This window comes from Diabrotica virgifera, chromosome 1 (genome assembly GCF_917563875.1).
Source record: "Diabrotica virgifera virgifera chromosome 1, PGI_DIABVI_V3a".
Lineage (NCBI taxonomy): Eukaryota > Metazoa > Arthropoda > Insecta > Coleoptera > Chrysomelidae > Diabrotica > Diabrotica virgifera.
This window is the reverse complement of record NC_065443.1, coordinates 250,206,382-250,223,894: the sequence shown is the minus strand read 5'-3', so window position 1 is coordinate 250,223,894 and position 17,513 is coordinate 250,206,382. Positions and strand designations below refer to the sequence as shown.

Here is a 17,513-nt window from a genome sequence, read left to right as displayed (position 1 = left end):
GAGACTGTTGCCCAACAAAGCGTTCTTCTTCTCGTAGCACTACAATTCGGGGTGGGTCTTGGCTGACTGCACAACTTGTTTTCATCTCACATGGTCATTCATAGTTGGGTTGTTATTAAATCTGACCATATTATGTTAAATACCTCTCCAGCCCATTCGTGGAAATTATAGGTTATTTTACATCCATATCCACTACTAAAGAAACGAGCTCACCAGTTAAAAAGATAGAATCACATTTATGTCGTGTTTATGTAACTCACCAATTGGATTTGTTAGTGATTTGTGAAATATAAAAATCCCAGAGCTTTTCAAAACATTTGTCTGTCAGGCTTCTATAGGCATCAATTTAAAAGTTGGTTCACGAGAGAGGTATACAGTGAATGGTTCTATAAAGACTGTCTCATAAGTTAAAAAGTTTATTAAAAGATCTAACTTGTCAATAAAATCTTTACTCGTACTTGGCAATGCAGAATGCTTTAGACTTTAGACAAACCAAATCAATAAAAACTTATATTAAGCGATGGGAACTGTATACCTTTATTGCAGCCGATGGATCAACAGTAGAAGACAGAATCTCAAAGAATATAATTTGGAGGATGTTGTATTCTCTCCCGCTCATGAATGGAGGTATGTTTCACCTTACTTAATCCAATCATGGAAATAGCTTTGGACTACAATCTGTATCAAAAGAAAAATAGAAAAGTGTCATCCTGAAGATAATCTACCTATTGCCGATTGGTTTAAAAAATTATCAGAAAGAAGATTCAAGAACGTTTAAAAGAATTAAATTCTTGGATTGAAGGAACCGAAGAATCAAAGAAAATTGAAACAGATAAAGATATATGTGAAGCAGTAGTAAAAGAAGAATGCCTAGTAGAAATCTTGGAACCACCAATTACTACAACTGTAAAAGTAAAATCAGACACAGCATTCAATTGTTTCAATACAAGCTTAATATGGGCTGAAGAAAATGAAGTATCTGTTAAAAATATTATAATTATTCGAAACCTACGAGAATATTTTTAAACTAGGATTATGGCAGGTTAGGGAGTAGAAGGATGTTTCCGATTGAGTCGCCGAGGAGGAGCGCGTACTGTTGCATGGTCCGGTAGGCGTATTTCCGTTTGCGTGTTCATTTCAAGACATTGCGGTTTTGAAACGGACACCGAAACGGTGATACATATCTAGTTCCAAAAAGGTGTTGATTTGAAAGCGCCAACAACCGAAATGTGCACGGGTTTGTACCGAAACATGTGGCGTTGGAATTCTACAAACAAGTGCATAGAATAGGTCTATTATTCGTTGCACGTGCTGTTTATCAACTTAGCTTTGAGGGTCGTGTTGTGTATTTAAGTTCAAGTCAATTATTTAAGGTGCATTCGTAACTCGTTGGATCCATGGTATTTTCAAAATCCTTCTATTGCACCATATCTCAAATGCTTCCAACTTCTTTATGTTGTCTACTTTCAGTGTCCATCTTTCCATTCCATACAAAAAAGTCGAGAACAGGTAGCATGTTAAGGCTCTTATTCTCATCTCCAGAGAAAGGTCTCGATTAACAAACATTTTTTTCATTTTTATAAATGCTTTTCTTGCAATTTCGATCCGTGTCCTGATTTTTCTACCTTGGTCGTTGTTTTCTGTTACCAAGGTTCCCAGATATTTGTAGTTATTCACTCTTTCTACTTGTTTTCCCTCGATATCTAGCCTTCCTATTGTATGTTGCTTAGAATTAATCATGAACTTGGTTTTCTTAACGTTCATTCGTAGTCCATATTTTATACTGACTTGATGTAATCTATTTAGGTACTACTCGTTGCAGTGCTTCTAAACTGTCTTCAAAAATAGCGGTGTAGTCTGCGAATCTTATGTTTTTCAAGAATTTTTCGTTTATTGATATACCCTGTTCTTCCTCTGATATTGCTTCCTTAAAAATAGCTTTAAAAATAGCTAAAAATATGTTTGCTAAATAATAATTGTTTAGCTGAAACTAAAATATGTTTTTAATATGCATAACACTTTTAGTAGAGGAAAGGATGCAAATATGGGCTACCCATTTTATTTTTCTTTGTAAAAAAAGAATAAAAATTCTATTTTATTTCCAAAGGTATGCAAGAATACCTACATTTAGTTACTTATAACCTGCCCAAAGTGCAAATTGATTAAAAAATATACAACTGTTTGAAATGTATAAATAATGAAAAATTGTACTTTTGCGCCGTTTGAATAATGATCCTAAATATGGGCTACCCCGAAAAATGTGTCTTAAATTTGTGTGAAATGAGATAAATGCGTGACAAATATATTTTAATATCTAAAATACAAAAAATACATTAAATAACTCATAGGCTAAAACTATTTGCAAAAGTCACACACATATTCTTCTTTTTCGGCCCCAGCGCACTCGTTATGTGCCCACAAATGGAACAGAAGCACTTGACCCATATTTCACCAAGATTATCCTCTGAAAAAAGTACTTCGCAAAACATACACGTTACGTCAGCTGCGTCTTGTGGAGGCTGCGTGGAAGGAAACTCATTGTAATCGCTTTCATCATCTGCAGGCACATATTCCTCCTCATCCTCGCTACTAGAAACCGATTTATTTTTTTGGTTCTTTGTGACTTTGGTAAGCTGCTTACGTTTTTCTTTTTTTATTTCTTTTCCTTTTCTTTTTTCTTTGCCTTTTCCTACTTCGTTTTGCCTACATTGCTACATTGTTCTAAATATGGGCCACTAGCCCATAATGAAAACAGAGGCATAGCCCATATTGTAAACACGCTTGCTTTGCACAACAAAAGAAGTTATGTCTAAAAGCAGACAATTTGAAGAAAACTCCTTAGCATATATCGAATACTAATAATAGAGCTTCAACGTGACACAGACTTTTTTTTGAAATTCGTGTTTATTTTTAAATAATGGAATTTATCAACTTACCCGAAAAAGTTTTGACACTCGCACCAACCGACAAACAATTATTATAAACTGGGAAATATCTACCACAGTGGTGCTATCGCTACGGTGATAGTTTAACTTCGTCAAATACCATTTGAAATAGTCAAAATGTAGAGATCTGCAACGAATAGCTGTGAAACCCACCTAGCCCATATTACAAGACCAGCCCATATTTACAGCCTTTCCTCTACCTATATTTTTGTGCATTAGTACAAAATGTATACGTATCGTAATAGCATTTAGTTTATTTTGACAGGATATTTTGGCACTACTTTGAGTATTTTGAAAAATTATAAAGAAAAAAAGAAGGTAACAAAATTGTTCTATTTCCACAGATCCAATGAATGATAATTTGTTATTCTGCAGATAGGAGCTATTTGTGATAAACAGTTCAAATGAAATAAAATAATGTTACAACTTAACACGTATTTGTGATAATTTTAGGAGCGAAGTTCTTGTACAAACCAGTGCGCATTTCAAAATTAAACGTCTTGAAATGCACACGTGTTTGGAAGCTGATATGCTCCGCCGTTTACGTGCCGATTTCAAAACTACCCGGTCTTGAAATGAACACGGAAACGTAAATACGCGTCCGGTAGCGCCAACGTATCCACTATGTAGAGCAGTTGGAGGAGAGTAGTGATGTTGATTATAGTTACTTTCGAGTATTCGTTACAAATCGTTACTTTTGTATAAAGTAATCATTTACAGTATTCGTTACTTTGATAATGATTACTTTTGTTACTTTTGTATTTGAGTACCGGTAATCATATTGAGAATCGTATTTCTCAGTAGGTAGGTCTGTATAGGTATTCCGATATAACAGCGACCTTCACCAATCTGTTTAAGAGATAAAAATAATTTGATTACTATGACTACTTTTGTATTTGAGTACCGGTAATCATATCGAGAATCGTATTTCTCATTAGGTAGGTATTTTGTATAGGTATTCCGATATAATAACGACCTTCACGAAGTACAAAGTAATCAGAGTAATCAAAGTAATCAAAGTAGATACAATAGTCGTTACTCGCACTGATACGATTGGTACGAAGTAATCAGAGTAATCAAAGTAATCAAAATAGATACATAACAATAGTCGTTACTCACTCTAATACGATTGGTATGAAGTAACGAAGTAATCAGAGTAATCAAAGTGATCAAAGTAGATACAATAGTCGTTACTCGCTCTGATACGATTGGTACGAAGTAACGAAGTAATCAGAGTAATCAAAGTAACGATTTGCCTCTCTGTAGAGTAATCGTTACTTTCGGTATTCGTAAGTAACGAGTATTTTGTAACGAATAGTTACTTTTTCAACATTACTACAGGAGAGAGGAGCGCCAACATAGTGAATATGTGCCTTGATAGAGAAAAGTAAGAGAATAGTTCGCTATACAGTGTTTCGAGCAACACCGTCGAGAGTTGAAATTGCCGTGATGATATATAGATAAGTGAATAAGAAGAAGATATTCAATGTCTTACTATACCTAGTTCTTTTCCTGAACCATTTCCAATCGAAGATTTTCATTGCAAATGAATTTTGAAGATTATTCCTTTGTTTTAATCGTCATTAGAATTTGTTCATTGCTAATTAATTATTTTTAGAGCACTATAAGACCAGATGCTGCTCGGAGGATGGTCAACTATTAGAGCTAGCCAATGTACCAGAACACTGTTTCCCGATGATTCTTCCAGATAACGATCCAGCTCACTCCAATGACAACGTTAAATGCATGAGCTTTGATAGAACCATCACGGATAGAGATCGGAGGTGTGTAAAAGGAAATTCCCCTGCCGAACAGGTGTGTACATCTACAGAATATTCTACAATATAAGGTGTTGTTATTCTGCAACTATATAGTTTTTCTTCTCCTTTTTAATATCTTTTGTCTATGTCCCGTGTTTACTGGGTAATATTTAGTCTTATTTATGATTTCTCTTTGGTGGTCTTCTGGGACCTTATTGCGTTTGGTTTCTCATCCCTTCCAATGTTTGCTACCTTCTTCCCTTCTTGTTACATGTTGATTCCATTTTTCCTTAGCTCTCTTTCCCATCTAGCTACATCTTAGTTATCACATTTTCGACTGATATCTTCGTTTCGTGTTTGATATCATTATTATGATCTATAGATTCCCTACTATAGATCTAAATGTCAGCTAAGCTACTCCGAATCAAGGCATATAGGGCAGTGAATGAGGGTATTTGGCTCCGAATTCCATCCTACTACATCGATTTACTTGATATTTTCACAGTAAATAGGGAATAGCTCAAGAAACAAAGTGTACTCTATGCCGATGTGCGCTTTTATCCTGGGGGTGGTTCCCACCCCTTCACGGGGGTAAAAAATGTTTTGGTTAAAATAGCCACGGAAAAGGCTAGGGAACCTAATTTTAAGCAAAAACTATTCTATGATTATTTTTTTAAAACTCGATACTTTTTAAGTTATTCGTCGTTGAAACTTGGCCATTTTCATTGAAAAATGACACCTTTTCGGACAGATTTTTGCGAATATCTTAAAAACTATGCATCTAACAAAAAAACTATATAAAATATTTCTGTAGGTTATAAAAAAACAAAGAGATTCGTTCCTTTATAAATCTTCTAGAGAAAAAACAAAGAGGGATATGGTAGGTAAGAAGAGTTTGTTTTTTTGGTGCATGCTCAAATCGGTGTATTCAACTTGAAATAACAGAGAAACTTTTGTAGTGATTGAAAAGACCTTTAAAATGAGCAATACTAATTGTTATGAATGGTTACATGCAAACTAAGCGAGATATTCTGCAGAAAAGTTAATGACTAATGTATTTTAAGAAGAAATGAGAAGTATATTTAACCCCTCATCCATCAGAATTTAAATACATACATCGTTTTCCTTCTACAATACTTTTTATTATAGTGTTATGCCTATGTTTAAAAAGATGGGCTGGAATCAAATGAATGGTTTTTGAAAAAAATAAGATTAAATTATAGAGCGCATTTTTAAATTTTCTTAAAAATCTTCCTTTTCCTCCATGTAACTCGAAAAAGATAAGAGATACGAAAAAAAGATACCACACAAAAATGTAGGACTTTTTCAGATAAAAATTTCTTTTTTATTTTTCATTACTGTGTCTCTTTCATTTTCAAGTTACATGGCGAAAAAGGAAGATTTTTAAGAAAATTTAAAAATGCGCTCTATAATTTGATATTTTTTTCAAAAACCATTCATTTTAAAGCCGACCAACTTTTTGAACATAGAAATAACACTATAATAAAAGGTATTGTAGAAGGAAAACCATGCATTTAATTTTGGTGGATGGGGCTTAAAATTACTTCTCATTTTTTCTTAAAATAGGTACATTAGTTATTATTTTTGTTTGCAGCATATCTCGCTTAGTTTTAATGTAATGGACCTTTAATATAACTCATTTTAAAGGTCTTTTTAAGCACTACAAAATGTATTAGTAGCATTATACACCTAAAATCGACCGTTTCTCTGTTATTTCAAGTTGAATACACCAATTTGAGAATGTACCAAAAAACAAACTATTTTCACCTACCATATCTCGTTTTGTATTATAACTAGAAGATTTATGAAGGCAAATGTTTTTTGTTTTTTTATAACCTACAAAAATGTTTAATATAGTTTTTTTAGTTAGATGCATAGTTTTTAAGGTATTCGCAAAAAACCGTTCGAAAAGGTATTATGTTTCAATGAAAACGGTCAATTTTCAACCACGAATATCCCAAAAAGTATCGACTTTTCAAAAAAAATTATAATACGGTTTTTGCTTAGAATTAGATTCTCTAGCGAATTCCGTGGTAATTTTAACCAAGAAATTTTCCACCCCTAAGAAGTGGTGGGAACCAACCCCAAGATAAAAGCACACATCGTCATAGGGTAGACTTTGAATTAGGAATTAAGTATATGCTATTCCCAAAATTTCATTAAAATCCATGCAGTAGGATAGAATTCGGAGGTAATATCCTATTCTTGCTCCCATTGACTGGCGTAATAACTTGGTTTATTATTTTCTCTTATATCTATAATTTGCATCTGATTGGTTCTTTGGATACAGTTATACATTCCCTTTTACCTGTTGATACTGTCATCTGGTATTCTTTTTCCGATTTATTAAATGTGTATAGTATCCTCAATCATCTTCGCTATTGGCCAGCGATATTGCATCTGCGTACTGCATAACATATATGATGTTGATAGATCACCCACTTTGTAATCAGTCAGTGGTGTGACACTCTCTAATTATTTGTCCATTACCAAGTTGAACAAGAATGTATATATGTACATATTTACCTACATAAATCGTTGTAGTAATAATATACAGGGTAGCGAAAAAGTATGGCAACAAGGTAATTTCTCGGAAATCGCTAGAACAATTTTTATAGATTTTGGTGGGTAAGGGTATTCTAATGCGGCCGATATTATAATGGTAATTACATTATTGTAAAATCTTCCAATTTTCTAGAAATCTAATTAATTTTCTTAATTTAAATGGAATACCCTGTATATTTTTTGCGTTTTAAAATCCTTAAGAAATACTGATTATTTTTCGTGTTATATTCCCTATACCTAAATGCCATAATTTCGGAGTTATTATTACATTTATTTAAAAAAATTTAAACAAATTATAAAAATCAATTTTTTCGCTCCGCGTAGACATTATTTTAGGTTCTTTGGATCATTGGAAATAAAAAAGGTCTCTTGTAGTTTCCTCTAAAGTTAATCATTTCAGAGTTATAAACAATTTAAAACTGAAAAAAATCGAAAAATGACGATTTGCAAGGTTAAAAAACACAAGTAACAGAAATAATCTTTAAAATTACGAAGTGCCTAAATTCAACCTCAAACCTTCTTCCATGAGCTCCCTATAAGAATTTTTAGCACGTTTTATTCTAAAACATTGTTTTTTAACTGTTAATGAAGCGCATATCACTGGCGATCGGGCTGCATTAACAACTAAAAAACAATGTGTTAGGATGAAATAAGCCTTAATGACTTATCGGTATCTGATACAACAACTTTTGAACTTCAATTTAGGTGAAAAATCGTCATTTTTCGTTTTTTTTTCAGTTTTGAATTGGTTATAACTCGGAAATAATTAACTTTTTGTTCCCAGTAATCCAAAGAACTTAAAATAATGTCTACCCGGGCCGAAAAAAATTGATTTTTATAATTTGTTTAAAAAAATTGATTTTTATAATTATTTGTTTAAAAAAAAATTTTTAGAAATGTAGCAATAACTTCGAAATTATGGCATGTAGGTATAGGGAATATAACATGAAAAGTAATCAGTATTTCTTATAAATTTCAAAACGCAAAAAATATACAGAATGTTCTTATTTAAAATAAAAAAGTTCATTAGATTTCCAGAAAAACGGAAGATTTGACAACAATATAATTACCGCTGTAATATCGGCCGCATTAGAAGACCCTTACCCACGAAAATCTATAAAAATCTTTCTAGCGGTTTCCGAGAAATTACCGTGTTGTCATACTTTTTCGCTACCCTGTACAATTTTTATGCTGTTTTAGCTCACTTCGGTGAACCATTTCATAGATTTATCACTCGTTTATGGTAATGATGATGAAACCAACCATCAACTGAGGGAATTTAAAGGTGGTAGACTACGTTTTGATGCCAGAAATGGCCACCAATGGCCGCCAAGGGCTACCAATGCCTCAGGAACTTGTCGATTGTCAAAGCCAAAAGATGCCTGCTACTTCGCAGGTGATACCAGAATCAACCAAAATCCACAACTAGCCCTTCTACATGTGATACTTCTACGAGAACACAACAGAATCGCTGACATACTTTCTGGGCTTAATCCTCACTGGGATGATGAAAAGTTGTTCCAGGAAGCCAGAAAGATTTGCGTGGCTGAGCACCAGTATATTACTTACTACGAATGGCTACCTTATTTTGTTGGTGTGGACAGAGCGCTGGAGAGTAGGTTGATTTGGAAGGCTGACGGTTTTGTTGATGATTACGATGAGCATGTTAATCCAACTGTCTTAAATGAGCACTCAACAGCTGCCTTGAGAAATTTCCATACATTAATCGCTGGAAAGATTGAGTAAGTATACTACTCTGCTTCTCATAAATAGAGATATTTTACACTGAAATATACTATATCAAAACCGCGTTCATAATGTTCTATGATTACTTCTCTTCCACCTTTTCTCCTTCGTAAGGAAGTAGTGGCGTCATATAATTTATTTAACTAAAGGGCGATTCATTTAGAGGTATTTTTTATAAAAGAAAAACAATGAAAAAAATTTATTTGATTCGAAAATCTTGATTATCATACAAAAGAACTATTCTTTAGAATTACTTTTTAAAGATTATTATTTATTAATTCTTTCAAATGTTCACCGTGACTACAGATAAGATGGTCCATTCTGAAGTTCCATTTCTCCATGACGCGTTCGGGCATTTCGATTGGTATTTGACCAATGTCTCGAGTAATATTGGCCTCCAATGTCTCAGTCGTAGCCGGTTTATTCATGTAGTCTTTAGACTTTAGGTAGCCCCCAAGGAAAAAGTCTACCAGGTGGCGTATTTCCGTTTGCGTGTTCATTTCAAGACATTGCGGTTTTGAAACGGACACCGAAACGGTGATACATATCTAGTTCCAAAAAGGTGTTGATTTGAAAGCGCCAACCCCCGAAATGTACACGGGTTTGTACCGAAACATGTGGCGTTGGAATTCTACAAACAAGTGCATAGAACTAATAGGTCTATTATTCGTTGCACGTGCTGTTTATCAACTTAGCTTTGAGGGTCGTGCTGTGTATTTAAGTTTAAGTCAATTATTTAAGGTGCATTCGTCACTCGTTGGATCCATGGTATTTTCAAAATCCTTCTATTACACCATATCTCAAATGCTTCCAACTTCTTTATGTTGTCTACTTTCAGTGTCCATCTTTCCATTCCATACAACAAAGTCGAGAACACGTATCGTCTTAGGGCTCGTATTTTCAGCTCCAGAGGAAGGTCTCGATTAACAAACATTTTTTTAATTTTTATAAATGCTTTTCTTGCAATTTCGATTCGTGTCCTGATTTTTCTACCTTGGTCGTTGTTTTCTGTTACCCAGGTTCCCAGATATTTGTAGTTATTCACTCTTTCTACTTGTTTTCCCTCGATATCTAGCCTTCCTATTGTATGTTGCTTAGAATTAATCATGAACTTGGTTTTCTTAACGTTCATTCGTAGTCTATATTTTATACTGACTTGATGTAATCTATTTAGGTACTATACTACTACTACTATATACTACTACTCGTTGCAGTGCTTCTAAACTGTCTTCAAAAATAGCGGTGTACTCTGCGAATCTTATGTTTTTTAAGAATTTTCCGTTTATTGATATAAGTACCCTGTTCTTCCTCTGATATTGCTTCCTTAAAAATAGCTTTAAAAATAGCTAAACATATGTTTGCTAAACAATAATTGTTTAGCTGAAAGAAACTAAAATATGTTTTTAATATGCATAACACTTTTAGTACCTATACTGTTGTGCATTACTACAAAATGTATACGTATCGTAATAGTTTATTTTGACAGGATATTTTGGCACTACTTTGAGTTTTTTTGAAAAATTATAAAGAAAAAAAGAAGGTAACAAAATTGTTCTATTTCCACAGATCCAATGAATGATAATTTGTTATTCTGCAGATAGGAGCTATTTGTGATAAACAGTTCAAATGAAATAAAATAATGTTACAACTTAACACGTATTTGTGATAATTTTAGGCGCGAAGTTCTTTTACAAACCAGTGCGAATTTCAAAATTAAACGTCTTGAAATGCACACGTGTTTGGAAGCAGATATGCTCCGCCGTTTACGTGTTGATTTCAAAACTACCCGGTCTTGAAATGAACACGGAAACGTAAATACGCTACCAGGTGTGATGTCACAGGGTATCGGCGGCTAATTCACTGGTCCGAAACGTGAAATAAATTGCTCACCGAATCGTTCTCGTAGTAAAGCTGAAACGGTGATGACTCGGAAGGTAGATCGGTTTCAACTCTTGCACTAATCTAATTTTTAGTAGTAACTCTTCTTCTAGTTATATGTCCAAAATAGCACAGTATATTTTGGTTGCTAGTTGTGGTGAGTCTAGTTTTTACGTTAAGTTCTGCTATAATTGAGTTATTTGTGCGGTGTGCGGTCCATGGTATAGGCAACATCATAATCGTCAACCCGTACGCGTCCACTGCTGGACATAGGTCTCCCTCAGCTCTTTTCATCTATCTCTGTTTTGTGCGGCTTGAATCCAGTTACCGATAACATGCTTCAAAGTATCGGCCCATCTGGTTAGTGGACGTCCTCTGCTCCGTAGTGCTTCTTCTCGCGGCTTCCACCTCCACTCGACAATACGTTTTGTCCATCGGTCGTCTGACAATCTGGCGATGTGTCCTGCCCAATTCCACTTAAGCGACGCTGATTTTTTCGACAGCGTCTGTTGTTTTTGTTCTACGGCATATTTCTTCGTTTGGGACTCGGTCTCTCAGGGAGACACCCAACATCTGGCGCTCCACAGCCCTCTGAGTTACGCGAATCTTGTTCACTACCTTTTTTGTTAGTGTTAATGTTTCGGCTCCATAAGTGAGTAGAGGCAACACACACTGGTCAAAGATTTTCCTTTTGAGGCACATGTGCAAGTCCGATTTAAATACGTAGTTCAGTTTATCAAACGCTGCCCATGCTAATCCTATGCGACGTGGAAGCTCGCACGTCGGGCAGATTTCAATTGCGCGCAGCGGTCAGGGTTCTCAACAGGGTGTCTAAGTTTTATTTACTTCTTATTCGTTTTGAACGGAAAGTTTGTTAATTTTAAAAAATTAATTAATTAAAAAATTAATATATTATATATATTATATATTATACAGTACAATTTTCAAAGGAGGAAGACCTAACCCTTCGGTCCAAACCTAACTTTCGGGTATTAGAGTGTAGAGTACCCCAGGAGGTATTTGACTGATGCGCGCAATTACAATATACCGCGCACGTCTGGTTATCTCTTCCCAACCGAATTTCATACCCCAAGTACTTTTAGATGCAGTCTGCTCAATACCCATTCCATCAACAACAATATTACGATTTAGCACCAGATTAGTCATTATTTGCGTCTTGTTGATGTTAATCTTTAGTCCGACCTCAAAGAAAGCGTGATATAATTTGTTCAACATTATTATTGCATCATCCATACGATCGGCTATAAGGACGATGTCAAATGACTGAGCTTCTCTCCATTTATTTTGATACCATATTCGTTTAGATCTGCCTTCTTAAAAGTGTGTTCTAAAAGGGTTGTGAATAGCTTGGGTGAGATGGTGTCTCCCTGCCGTACTCCTCGCTGTTACAGAATGTATTTGTTTGTTGTTCAGACAGTCTTACATTTTAACGCAACATTTTACGGTTAACCCACATTTCAAATACGCTACGAAGCATTATACGCTTCGAATCGGCTTTTTTGATTGTCCCAGTTTCTGAAGCATCTTAGATAGATAGAATTTTATTGTTTATAAAAACTTTACAGTTTCATAACAAGAAATTTAGTTCGCTACATGTACATAAATAACTTAGATATAAATAGCATTAAAAAAGTATAAAAATGCAAGTAAGTTCTAGAATACAACCTTATAAATATATAGACATACCTATATTACATATTATATAAACATACACACCTATACCCACCTACCCGCATACACATACATATACATAATTACATATCTAGTAAGAACAAGATAAATATATAATGAGATTAAGGGAACACGTAACTGCAATATTACTTACATTATAAATTTTAAAATAAATAAATAAATAAAAAAGAAACAAACTTGTGAACTTATTCGGATACTTTTTTTGTAAGTGCTACTAATAATTTTTTAAGGTACGCTAATAATACATTGAGAAATTAGAGTTTGCGTTATTAATTTTTTTTTATTCGTTAATTACGAAAGCTCGTAGCTTCAGAATATTCCATATATGATTTGAAATTGTTTTCGCGGTAGAGGGTGTAATATTATTCAGGGTGTTTGCTAAATGTTCTGGATTTAACAGATTGGTAATATTCTGTGGTCTCATTGCTGTGTAAATAGGACAGTGCCGGTTTAACCTAACTTCGGGCCCTGGGCGCTGAATATTTGGGGGCCCCTTAATTGCTATTCGTTGTCAGATTTTTTTACAAGAAAACACATTCATGTATTTATACCCATAAAATCCATACACAATTTTTAGCAAACGTAAAGATATTCCAGAAAATACATTTAAAAATGTATAAAAAAAATAGAAAGTTACACAAAACAACACATGGCAAACAAAAAAATATTTTCTAAAAAATACATATGACAAAAATTAGATCACTTTTTTGCTTAATTAGGCATTAGCAATCTGTCAGATGATACTATCACAATTCAGTTGCTCTAGGTCTTCATTTACTATAATACAATAGTGATATGCGTCTAGATTTTCTTGACCCAAATTTGGCGTTAAATATATTTTTATTCTTTTTAAAGCCGAAAAAGACCGCTCGCCTGATGCATTAGAAGTTGGTATCGTGAAATAAACTCGCAGTAAAGGTAAAATATTGGGAAATGTTACCTTTAGGTACAATATTTACATCCTGGATGATACCAAATTTTATAAATATTTATTTAACTTTTGGCATAATGTTATAGAATGGGTAATTCCATTATGCAAGTTCTCTTTCACATATAAAGTATTAATTCACGTCTTGACTGCTTCTTTATCTACCGTAGAAAATCATCTAACAGCTGATGTAACATCTTTGTAGCATATATCCCCGACTTCGAAAAAAAAATATTTTTGGCTTCTAGTTCAATTTCGCTTGACATATTTCTTACGTCTCCAACAAATTTAAAAATAAATTGTCATTAGCCATTATTTCTACTCCAATTAACACGTTTAAGTCCACAGTTTCTTCACGTTCACGTATTGCTTTTGCATTAACTCGTTCCAAAGTTTTTGTCAAAATCAGTGTCAATAGAGCTGTCTCAAATATTTTATTCTGCAGTGTCTTGGCTTCATTTTAATTGCTAATTTTTCGTCTCTGTTATTGCTTAACTGGAAAAATATGTTTGATGGATCCCTAGTTTTTAACTAAAGCATTTACAGCGTCAAAAGTTTCTACAAGCTTTGATTTCATTACTTCCAAAAATTCATTGCAAATTTGGTGAGACAGATAGCTAACTGAACCTTTTCATTTATTCGCATTCCGTTGTAAATGCTCAGCTAAGAAGTAGTCAAATGTAGCCAAGTATACAAGACAACTGTAATTTCCTTTATGACTCGTTAAATCCTCATTGCATCAACGGAAAGCTAGTCCTTGAGAAGCAAGTCATTTAGTAGTGACAACAACTCTTCTTAGGACGTTTATCCAATAGTTAGCTTCGCATTTTACTTGCTCTTTCAAGACAGCGTCCATAACTCCAATCAATGATTAATGTAACCATAGAGTTTAGATGAAATTTACTTTCTTCGTGAGATTTGAGCAAAATATTCAAATGTTTCCAGTGGGTCCATCCAAACTCAGTTAAACTATTTTTTCAATTGAAAATAATTTGCATGGGTTACAATAAACAGCTTTAACACTTGCGCCGTATATTAGCCAATCTCTCTTTTCTTTGCCTCCATTGGGTTTTCCTCTATAAAAGTTGCTTTTATTTAATCTTCTGTAATAAGCTTTTTCTACATCTTCAAACATGTTTTTATAACGTTCTAAGAAATCACTTTTTGGTTTAAAAGTTCGCAGTTTTTATAAAGTCATCAGTCTTAAAATCAGACCATTTCGAAATCGTAGGTATTTCGTCGTTTTTTTTCTGTTTTGGAAAGTAAGTAGATTATTTAGCGGACTTTACTTTTTTTATTAGTAAAAGGAAGGGGTACATACGGGCCCCTCCGGGGCCCGGGCCCCTGGGCGCCCGCCCCAAGCGCCCAGTGCATAAACCGGCACTGAAATAGGACATTCGAACAGAAGGTGACGCAGAGTTTCCAGCTCACGTTTATTGCATATTGTACATAACTGCTTTGGATCAATCTTATATGTTAGTCCTTGAAAAGTGAACCGAATACAAAACTCATTCGACAGTCTAAGTTGTGCTATTGTTCTGGTGAATTGTAGAGGCATTCGAATATGAAGATACTGTTGTGGTTGATCGCTCAGGTCTAAAGCCCTATAAAAAGTGAGAAATGATGAGTCATTCAGTTGTCGCATATCAGTTTGGTTTACCTTTTGTTTAAATGTGTCTATTAAGTCATTTTTGTTTGCTTTTAGGAACGCTACATTGATATCTCTCCATGATCTTTGACAGTTTGCAAATTCTAACAGATTTTTAACTTGCGATGCCCAATTATATTTATTCTCTATCCTTGTGATTTCCAGTTGACGTAGAAAGCACATTTTAGGTAGTCGATTTTCTTCCATCTCATAAAGTTTAATGAGCCAGTTTAGCATGTGTTTAAATATCACAAGCGAAAATTTAGCTGTACTTGTTTCAAGTCGAACAGCAAAATCTGGCGTATTGATAGGAACCAAAAGGATACATTTTAAAAATGTTAATTGCACCCGTTCTAGTATGTCGGCGTATCGTAACCCCCAAATGGCAATGCAGTTAGTTACTATGCTAAGAATTAAGGAATTTAGCAGATGTATTCGGGATGTCCAACTATCCATCTTGGTTTTTGTCATGAGCGGTATTGTTGCTCCGATGGCATGTTTGGCCTTTTGAACGGTATCATATGCCATTTCTCTAAAAAGCGAAGAAGACGAAAAAGTAATGCCCAAATATGTAAATTTAGAGACAATATCGATAGGTTTGTTCTTATAACTGAAAGTACAGGCTTTTGGGATACTGCCTCCTCTAGAAAAAACAACTATTTTGGTTTTGCTAGTGTTAACTTCAAGATAATTTTGGTCACTATATATTTCCAATGCTCTTAGACTCTTACCTAATTCCACTTCAGACTCTGCTACGATGACTAAATCGTCAGCATAAAGTAATAATACGATGTCTCACGTTTATTTCCGATGTTTATGCCAGTAACCCCGCTATCGAGAAAAAATGTTTCTATGTCTGCGAGAAATAATGAGAATAGAATCGGGCTTAATGATTCACCCTGTAGAACTCCGGCACTTATATCAAGTTGAGAGGTGAATCCATCTGAGGCAGCTACTTGCATTGATGCTTCATTGTATATATTTCTTAAAAGTAAAATTATGCGACCACTAACCCCTATATTGTACAGTTTTTGCCATAACAAGTTGTGGCTAACAGAATCGAAAGCCCTCTTGTAGTCCACAAATGCAACGAATACTTTGCGTTTTTTTAACCTTAATCGTGACTGTATGATTGAGTTAAGAACAAATACATTGTCAATGCAGCTTCGATGTTTTCGAAATCCAGATTGAATTTCAGGAATAATGTTGTTGTTATCTGTCCACTCATTAAGTCTGTTGAGTAATACTTGTGTGAATATTTTTTCTAAGCAAGACATTAGAGCAATTCCTCTGTAGTTAGAAGGATTGTCGATAGGCCCCTTTTTGTGTATCATTTTTAATATTACTTCAGTCCAAGTTCTAGGTATTGTAGCTGTATTAAATATGTTATTGAACAAACAAGTCATGTACAATATCCAATTATTTGGTAAATATTTATAAAACTCATAGGATATTTTATCATTTCCTGGACTTTTGTTGTTTTTGCAATTGTTTAAAACTAAATAAATCTCATCAGGTGTTATGGATTTGTCCAGAAATTGATGTCTAACATCGTAATATGTAATAAACGAAATTATTTTAGGAGGGTATATATCTCTGTAAAAAGTTTGCCATACATTCATGGGTAAATTTGATGAAGGCGAATAACTACGAAATTTTTTTAAGGTTGACCAAAAAGTTTTAGGGTTTCGGCTGTTACTTAAATCAGTTATTATGTTATTAAAATAGATTTGTTTTTTGGATTTTAGTGTTGTCTTGTATTCTTTTTTTATCTGTACATATTTTAGTTTGGTGCTTTCTGAGAAATTATTTACTTTACATATTTTTAATTCATGTTTAACCTGCTTTTTTAAACAAAGACATTCATAATGGAAGGTGATGAGAATATTTTGGTATGAAATGATCCTGTTTTTTTGATCATATTTAACTTTGTGGCTGTTTCTGTTATTGCAGTATATAGATTATTGTATGAATTGTGCAACTGAGAATTATATTGAATTCGGGGAGAGTTTGCCATTAATATCTTGTAGGTTAATGTTAGTTCTTCATTCCATTTATATATAGTGTGTGAAGTATTACTGGAGGAACCATTAGTACAGTTATTTCCGTTAAATGTATTTAAGTTTAAAGAAAGAGCTATGGCAAAGTGATCAGATGAGCTATATTCATTTAAAACATAAAAGTCCTGAACAAGTGATAGCGATGAGTTGGATATCCAAGCAAAGTCAATTACACTTTCTGAAGCATCTTCTTCTTTAAGTGCCATCTCCGCGACGGAGTTTGGCAATCATCATAGCTATTCTGGTTTT

At 34.0% G+C, this 17,513-nt stretch overlaps 1 protein-coding gene across 1 annotated transcript in view; it reads left to right on the top strand.

Annotated features, from left to right (window-relative positions):
* Nucleotides 1-17,513, top strand: part of LOC114329096 (peroxidase-like) — a 96,441-nt gene that overhangs the window by 59,378 nt on the left and 19,550 nt on the right. The window contains exons 5-6 of the mRNA XM_028278109.2: nucleotides 4,564-4,760; nucleotides 8,492-9,033. Coding sequence (XP_028133910.2) covers nucleotides 4,564-4,760; nucleotides 8,492-9,033 — 739 coding nt within the window. The remainder of the gene's footprint in view (nucleotides 1-4,563; nucleotides 4,761-8,491; nucleotides 9,034-17,513) is intronic.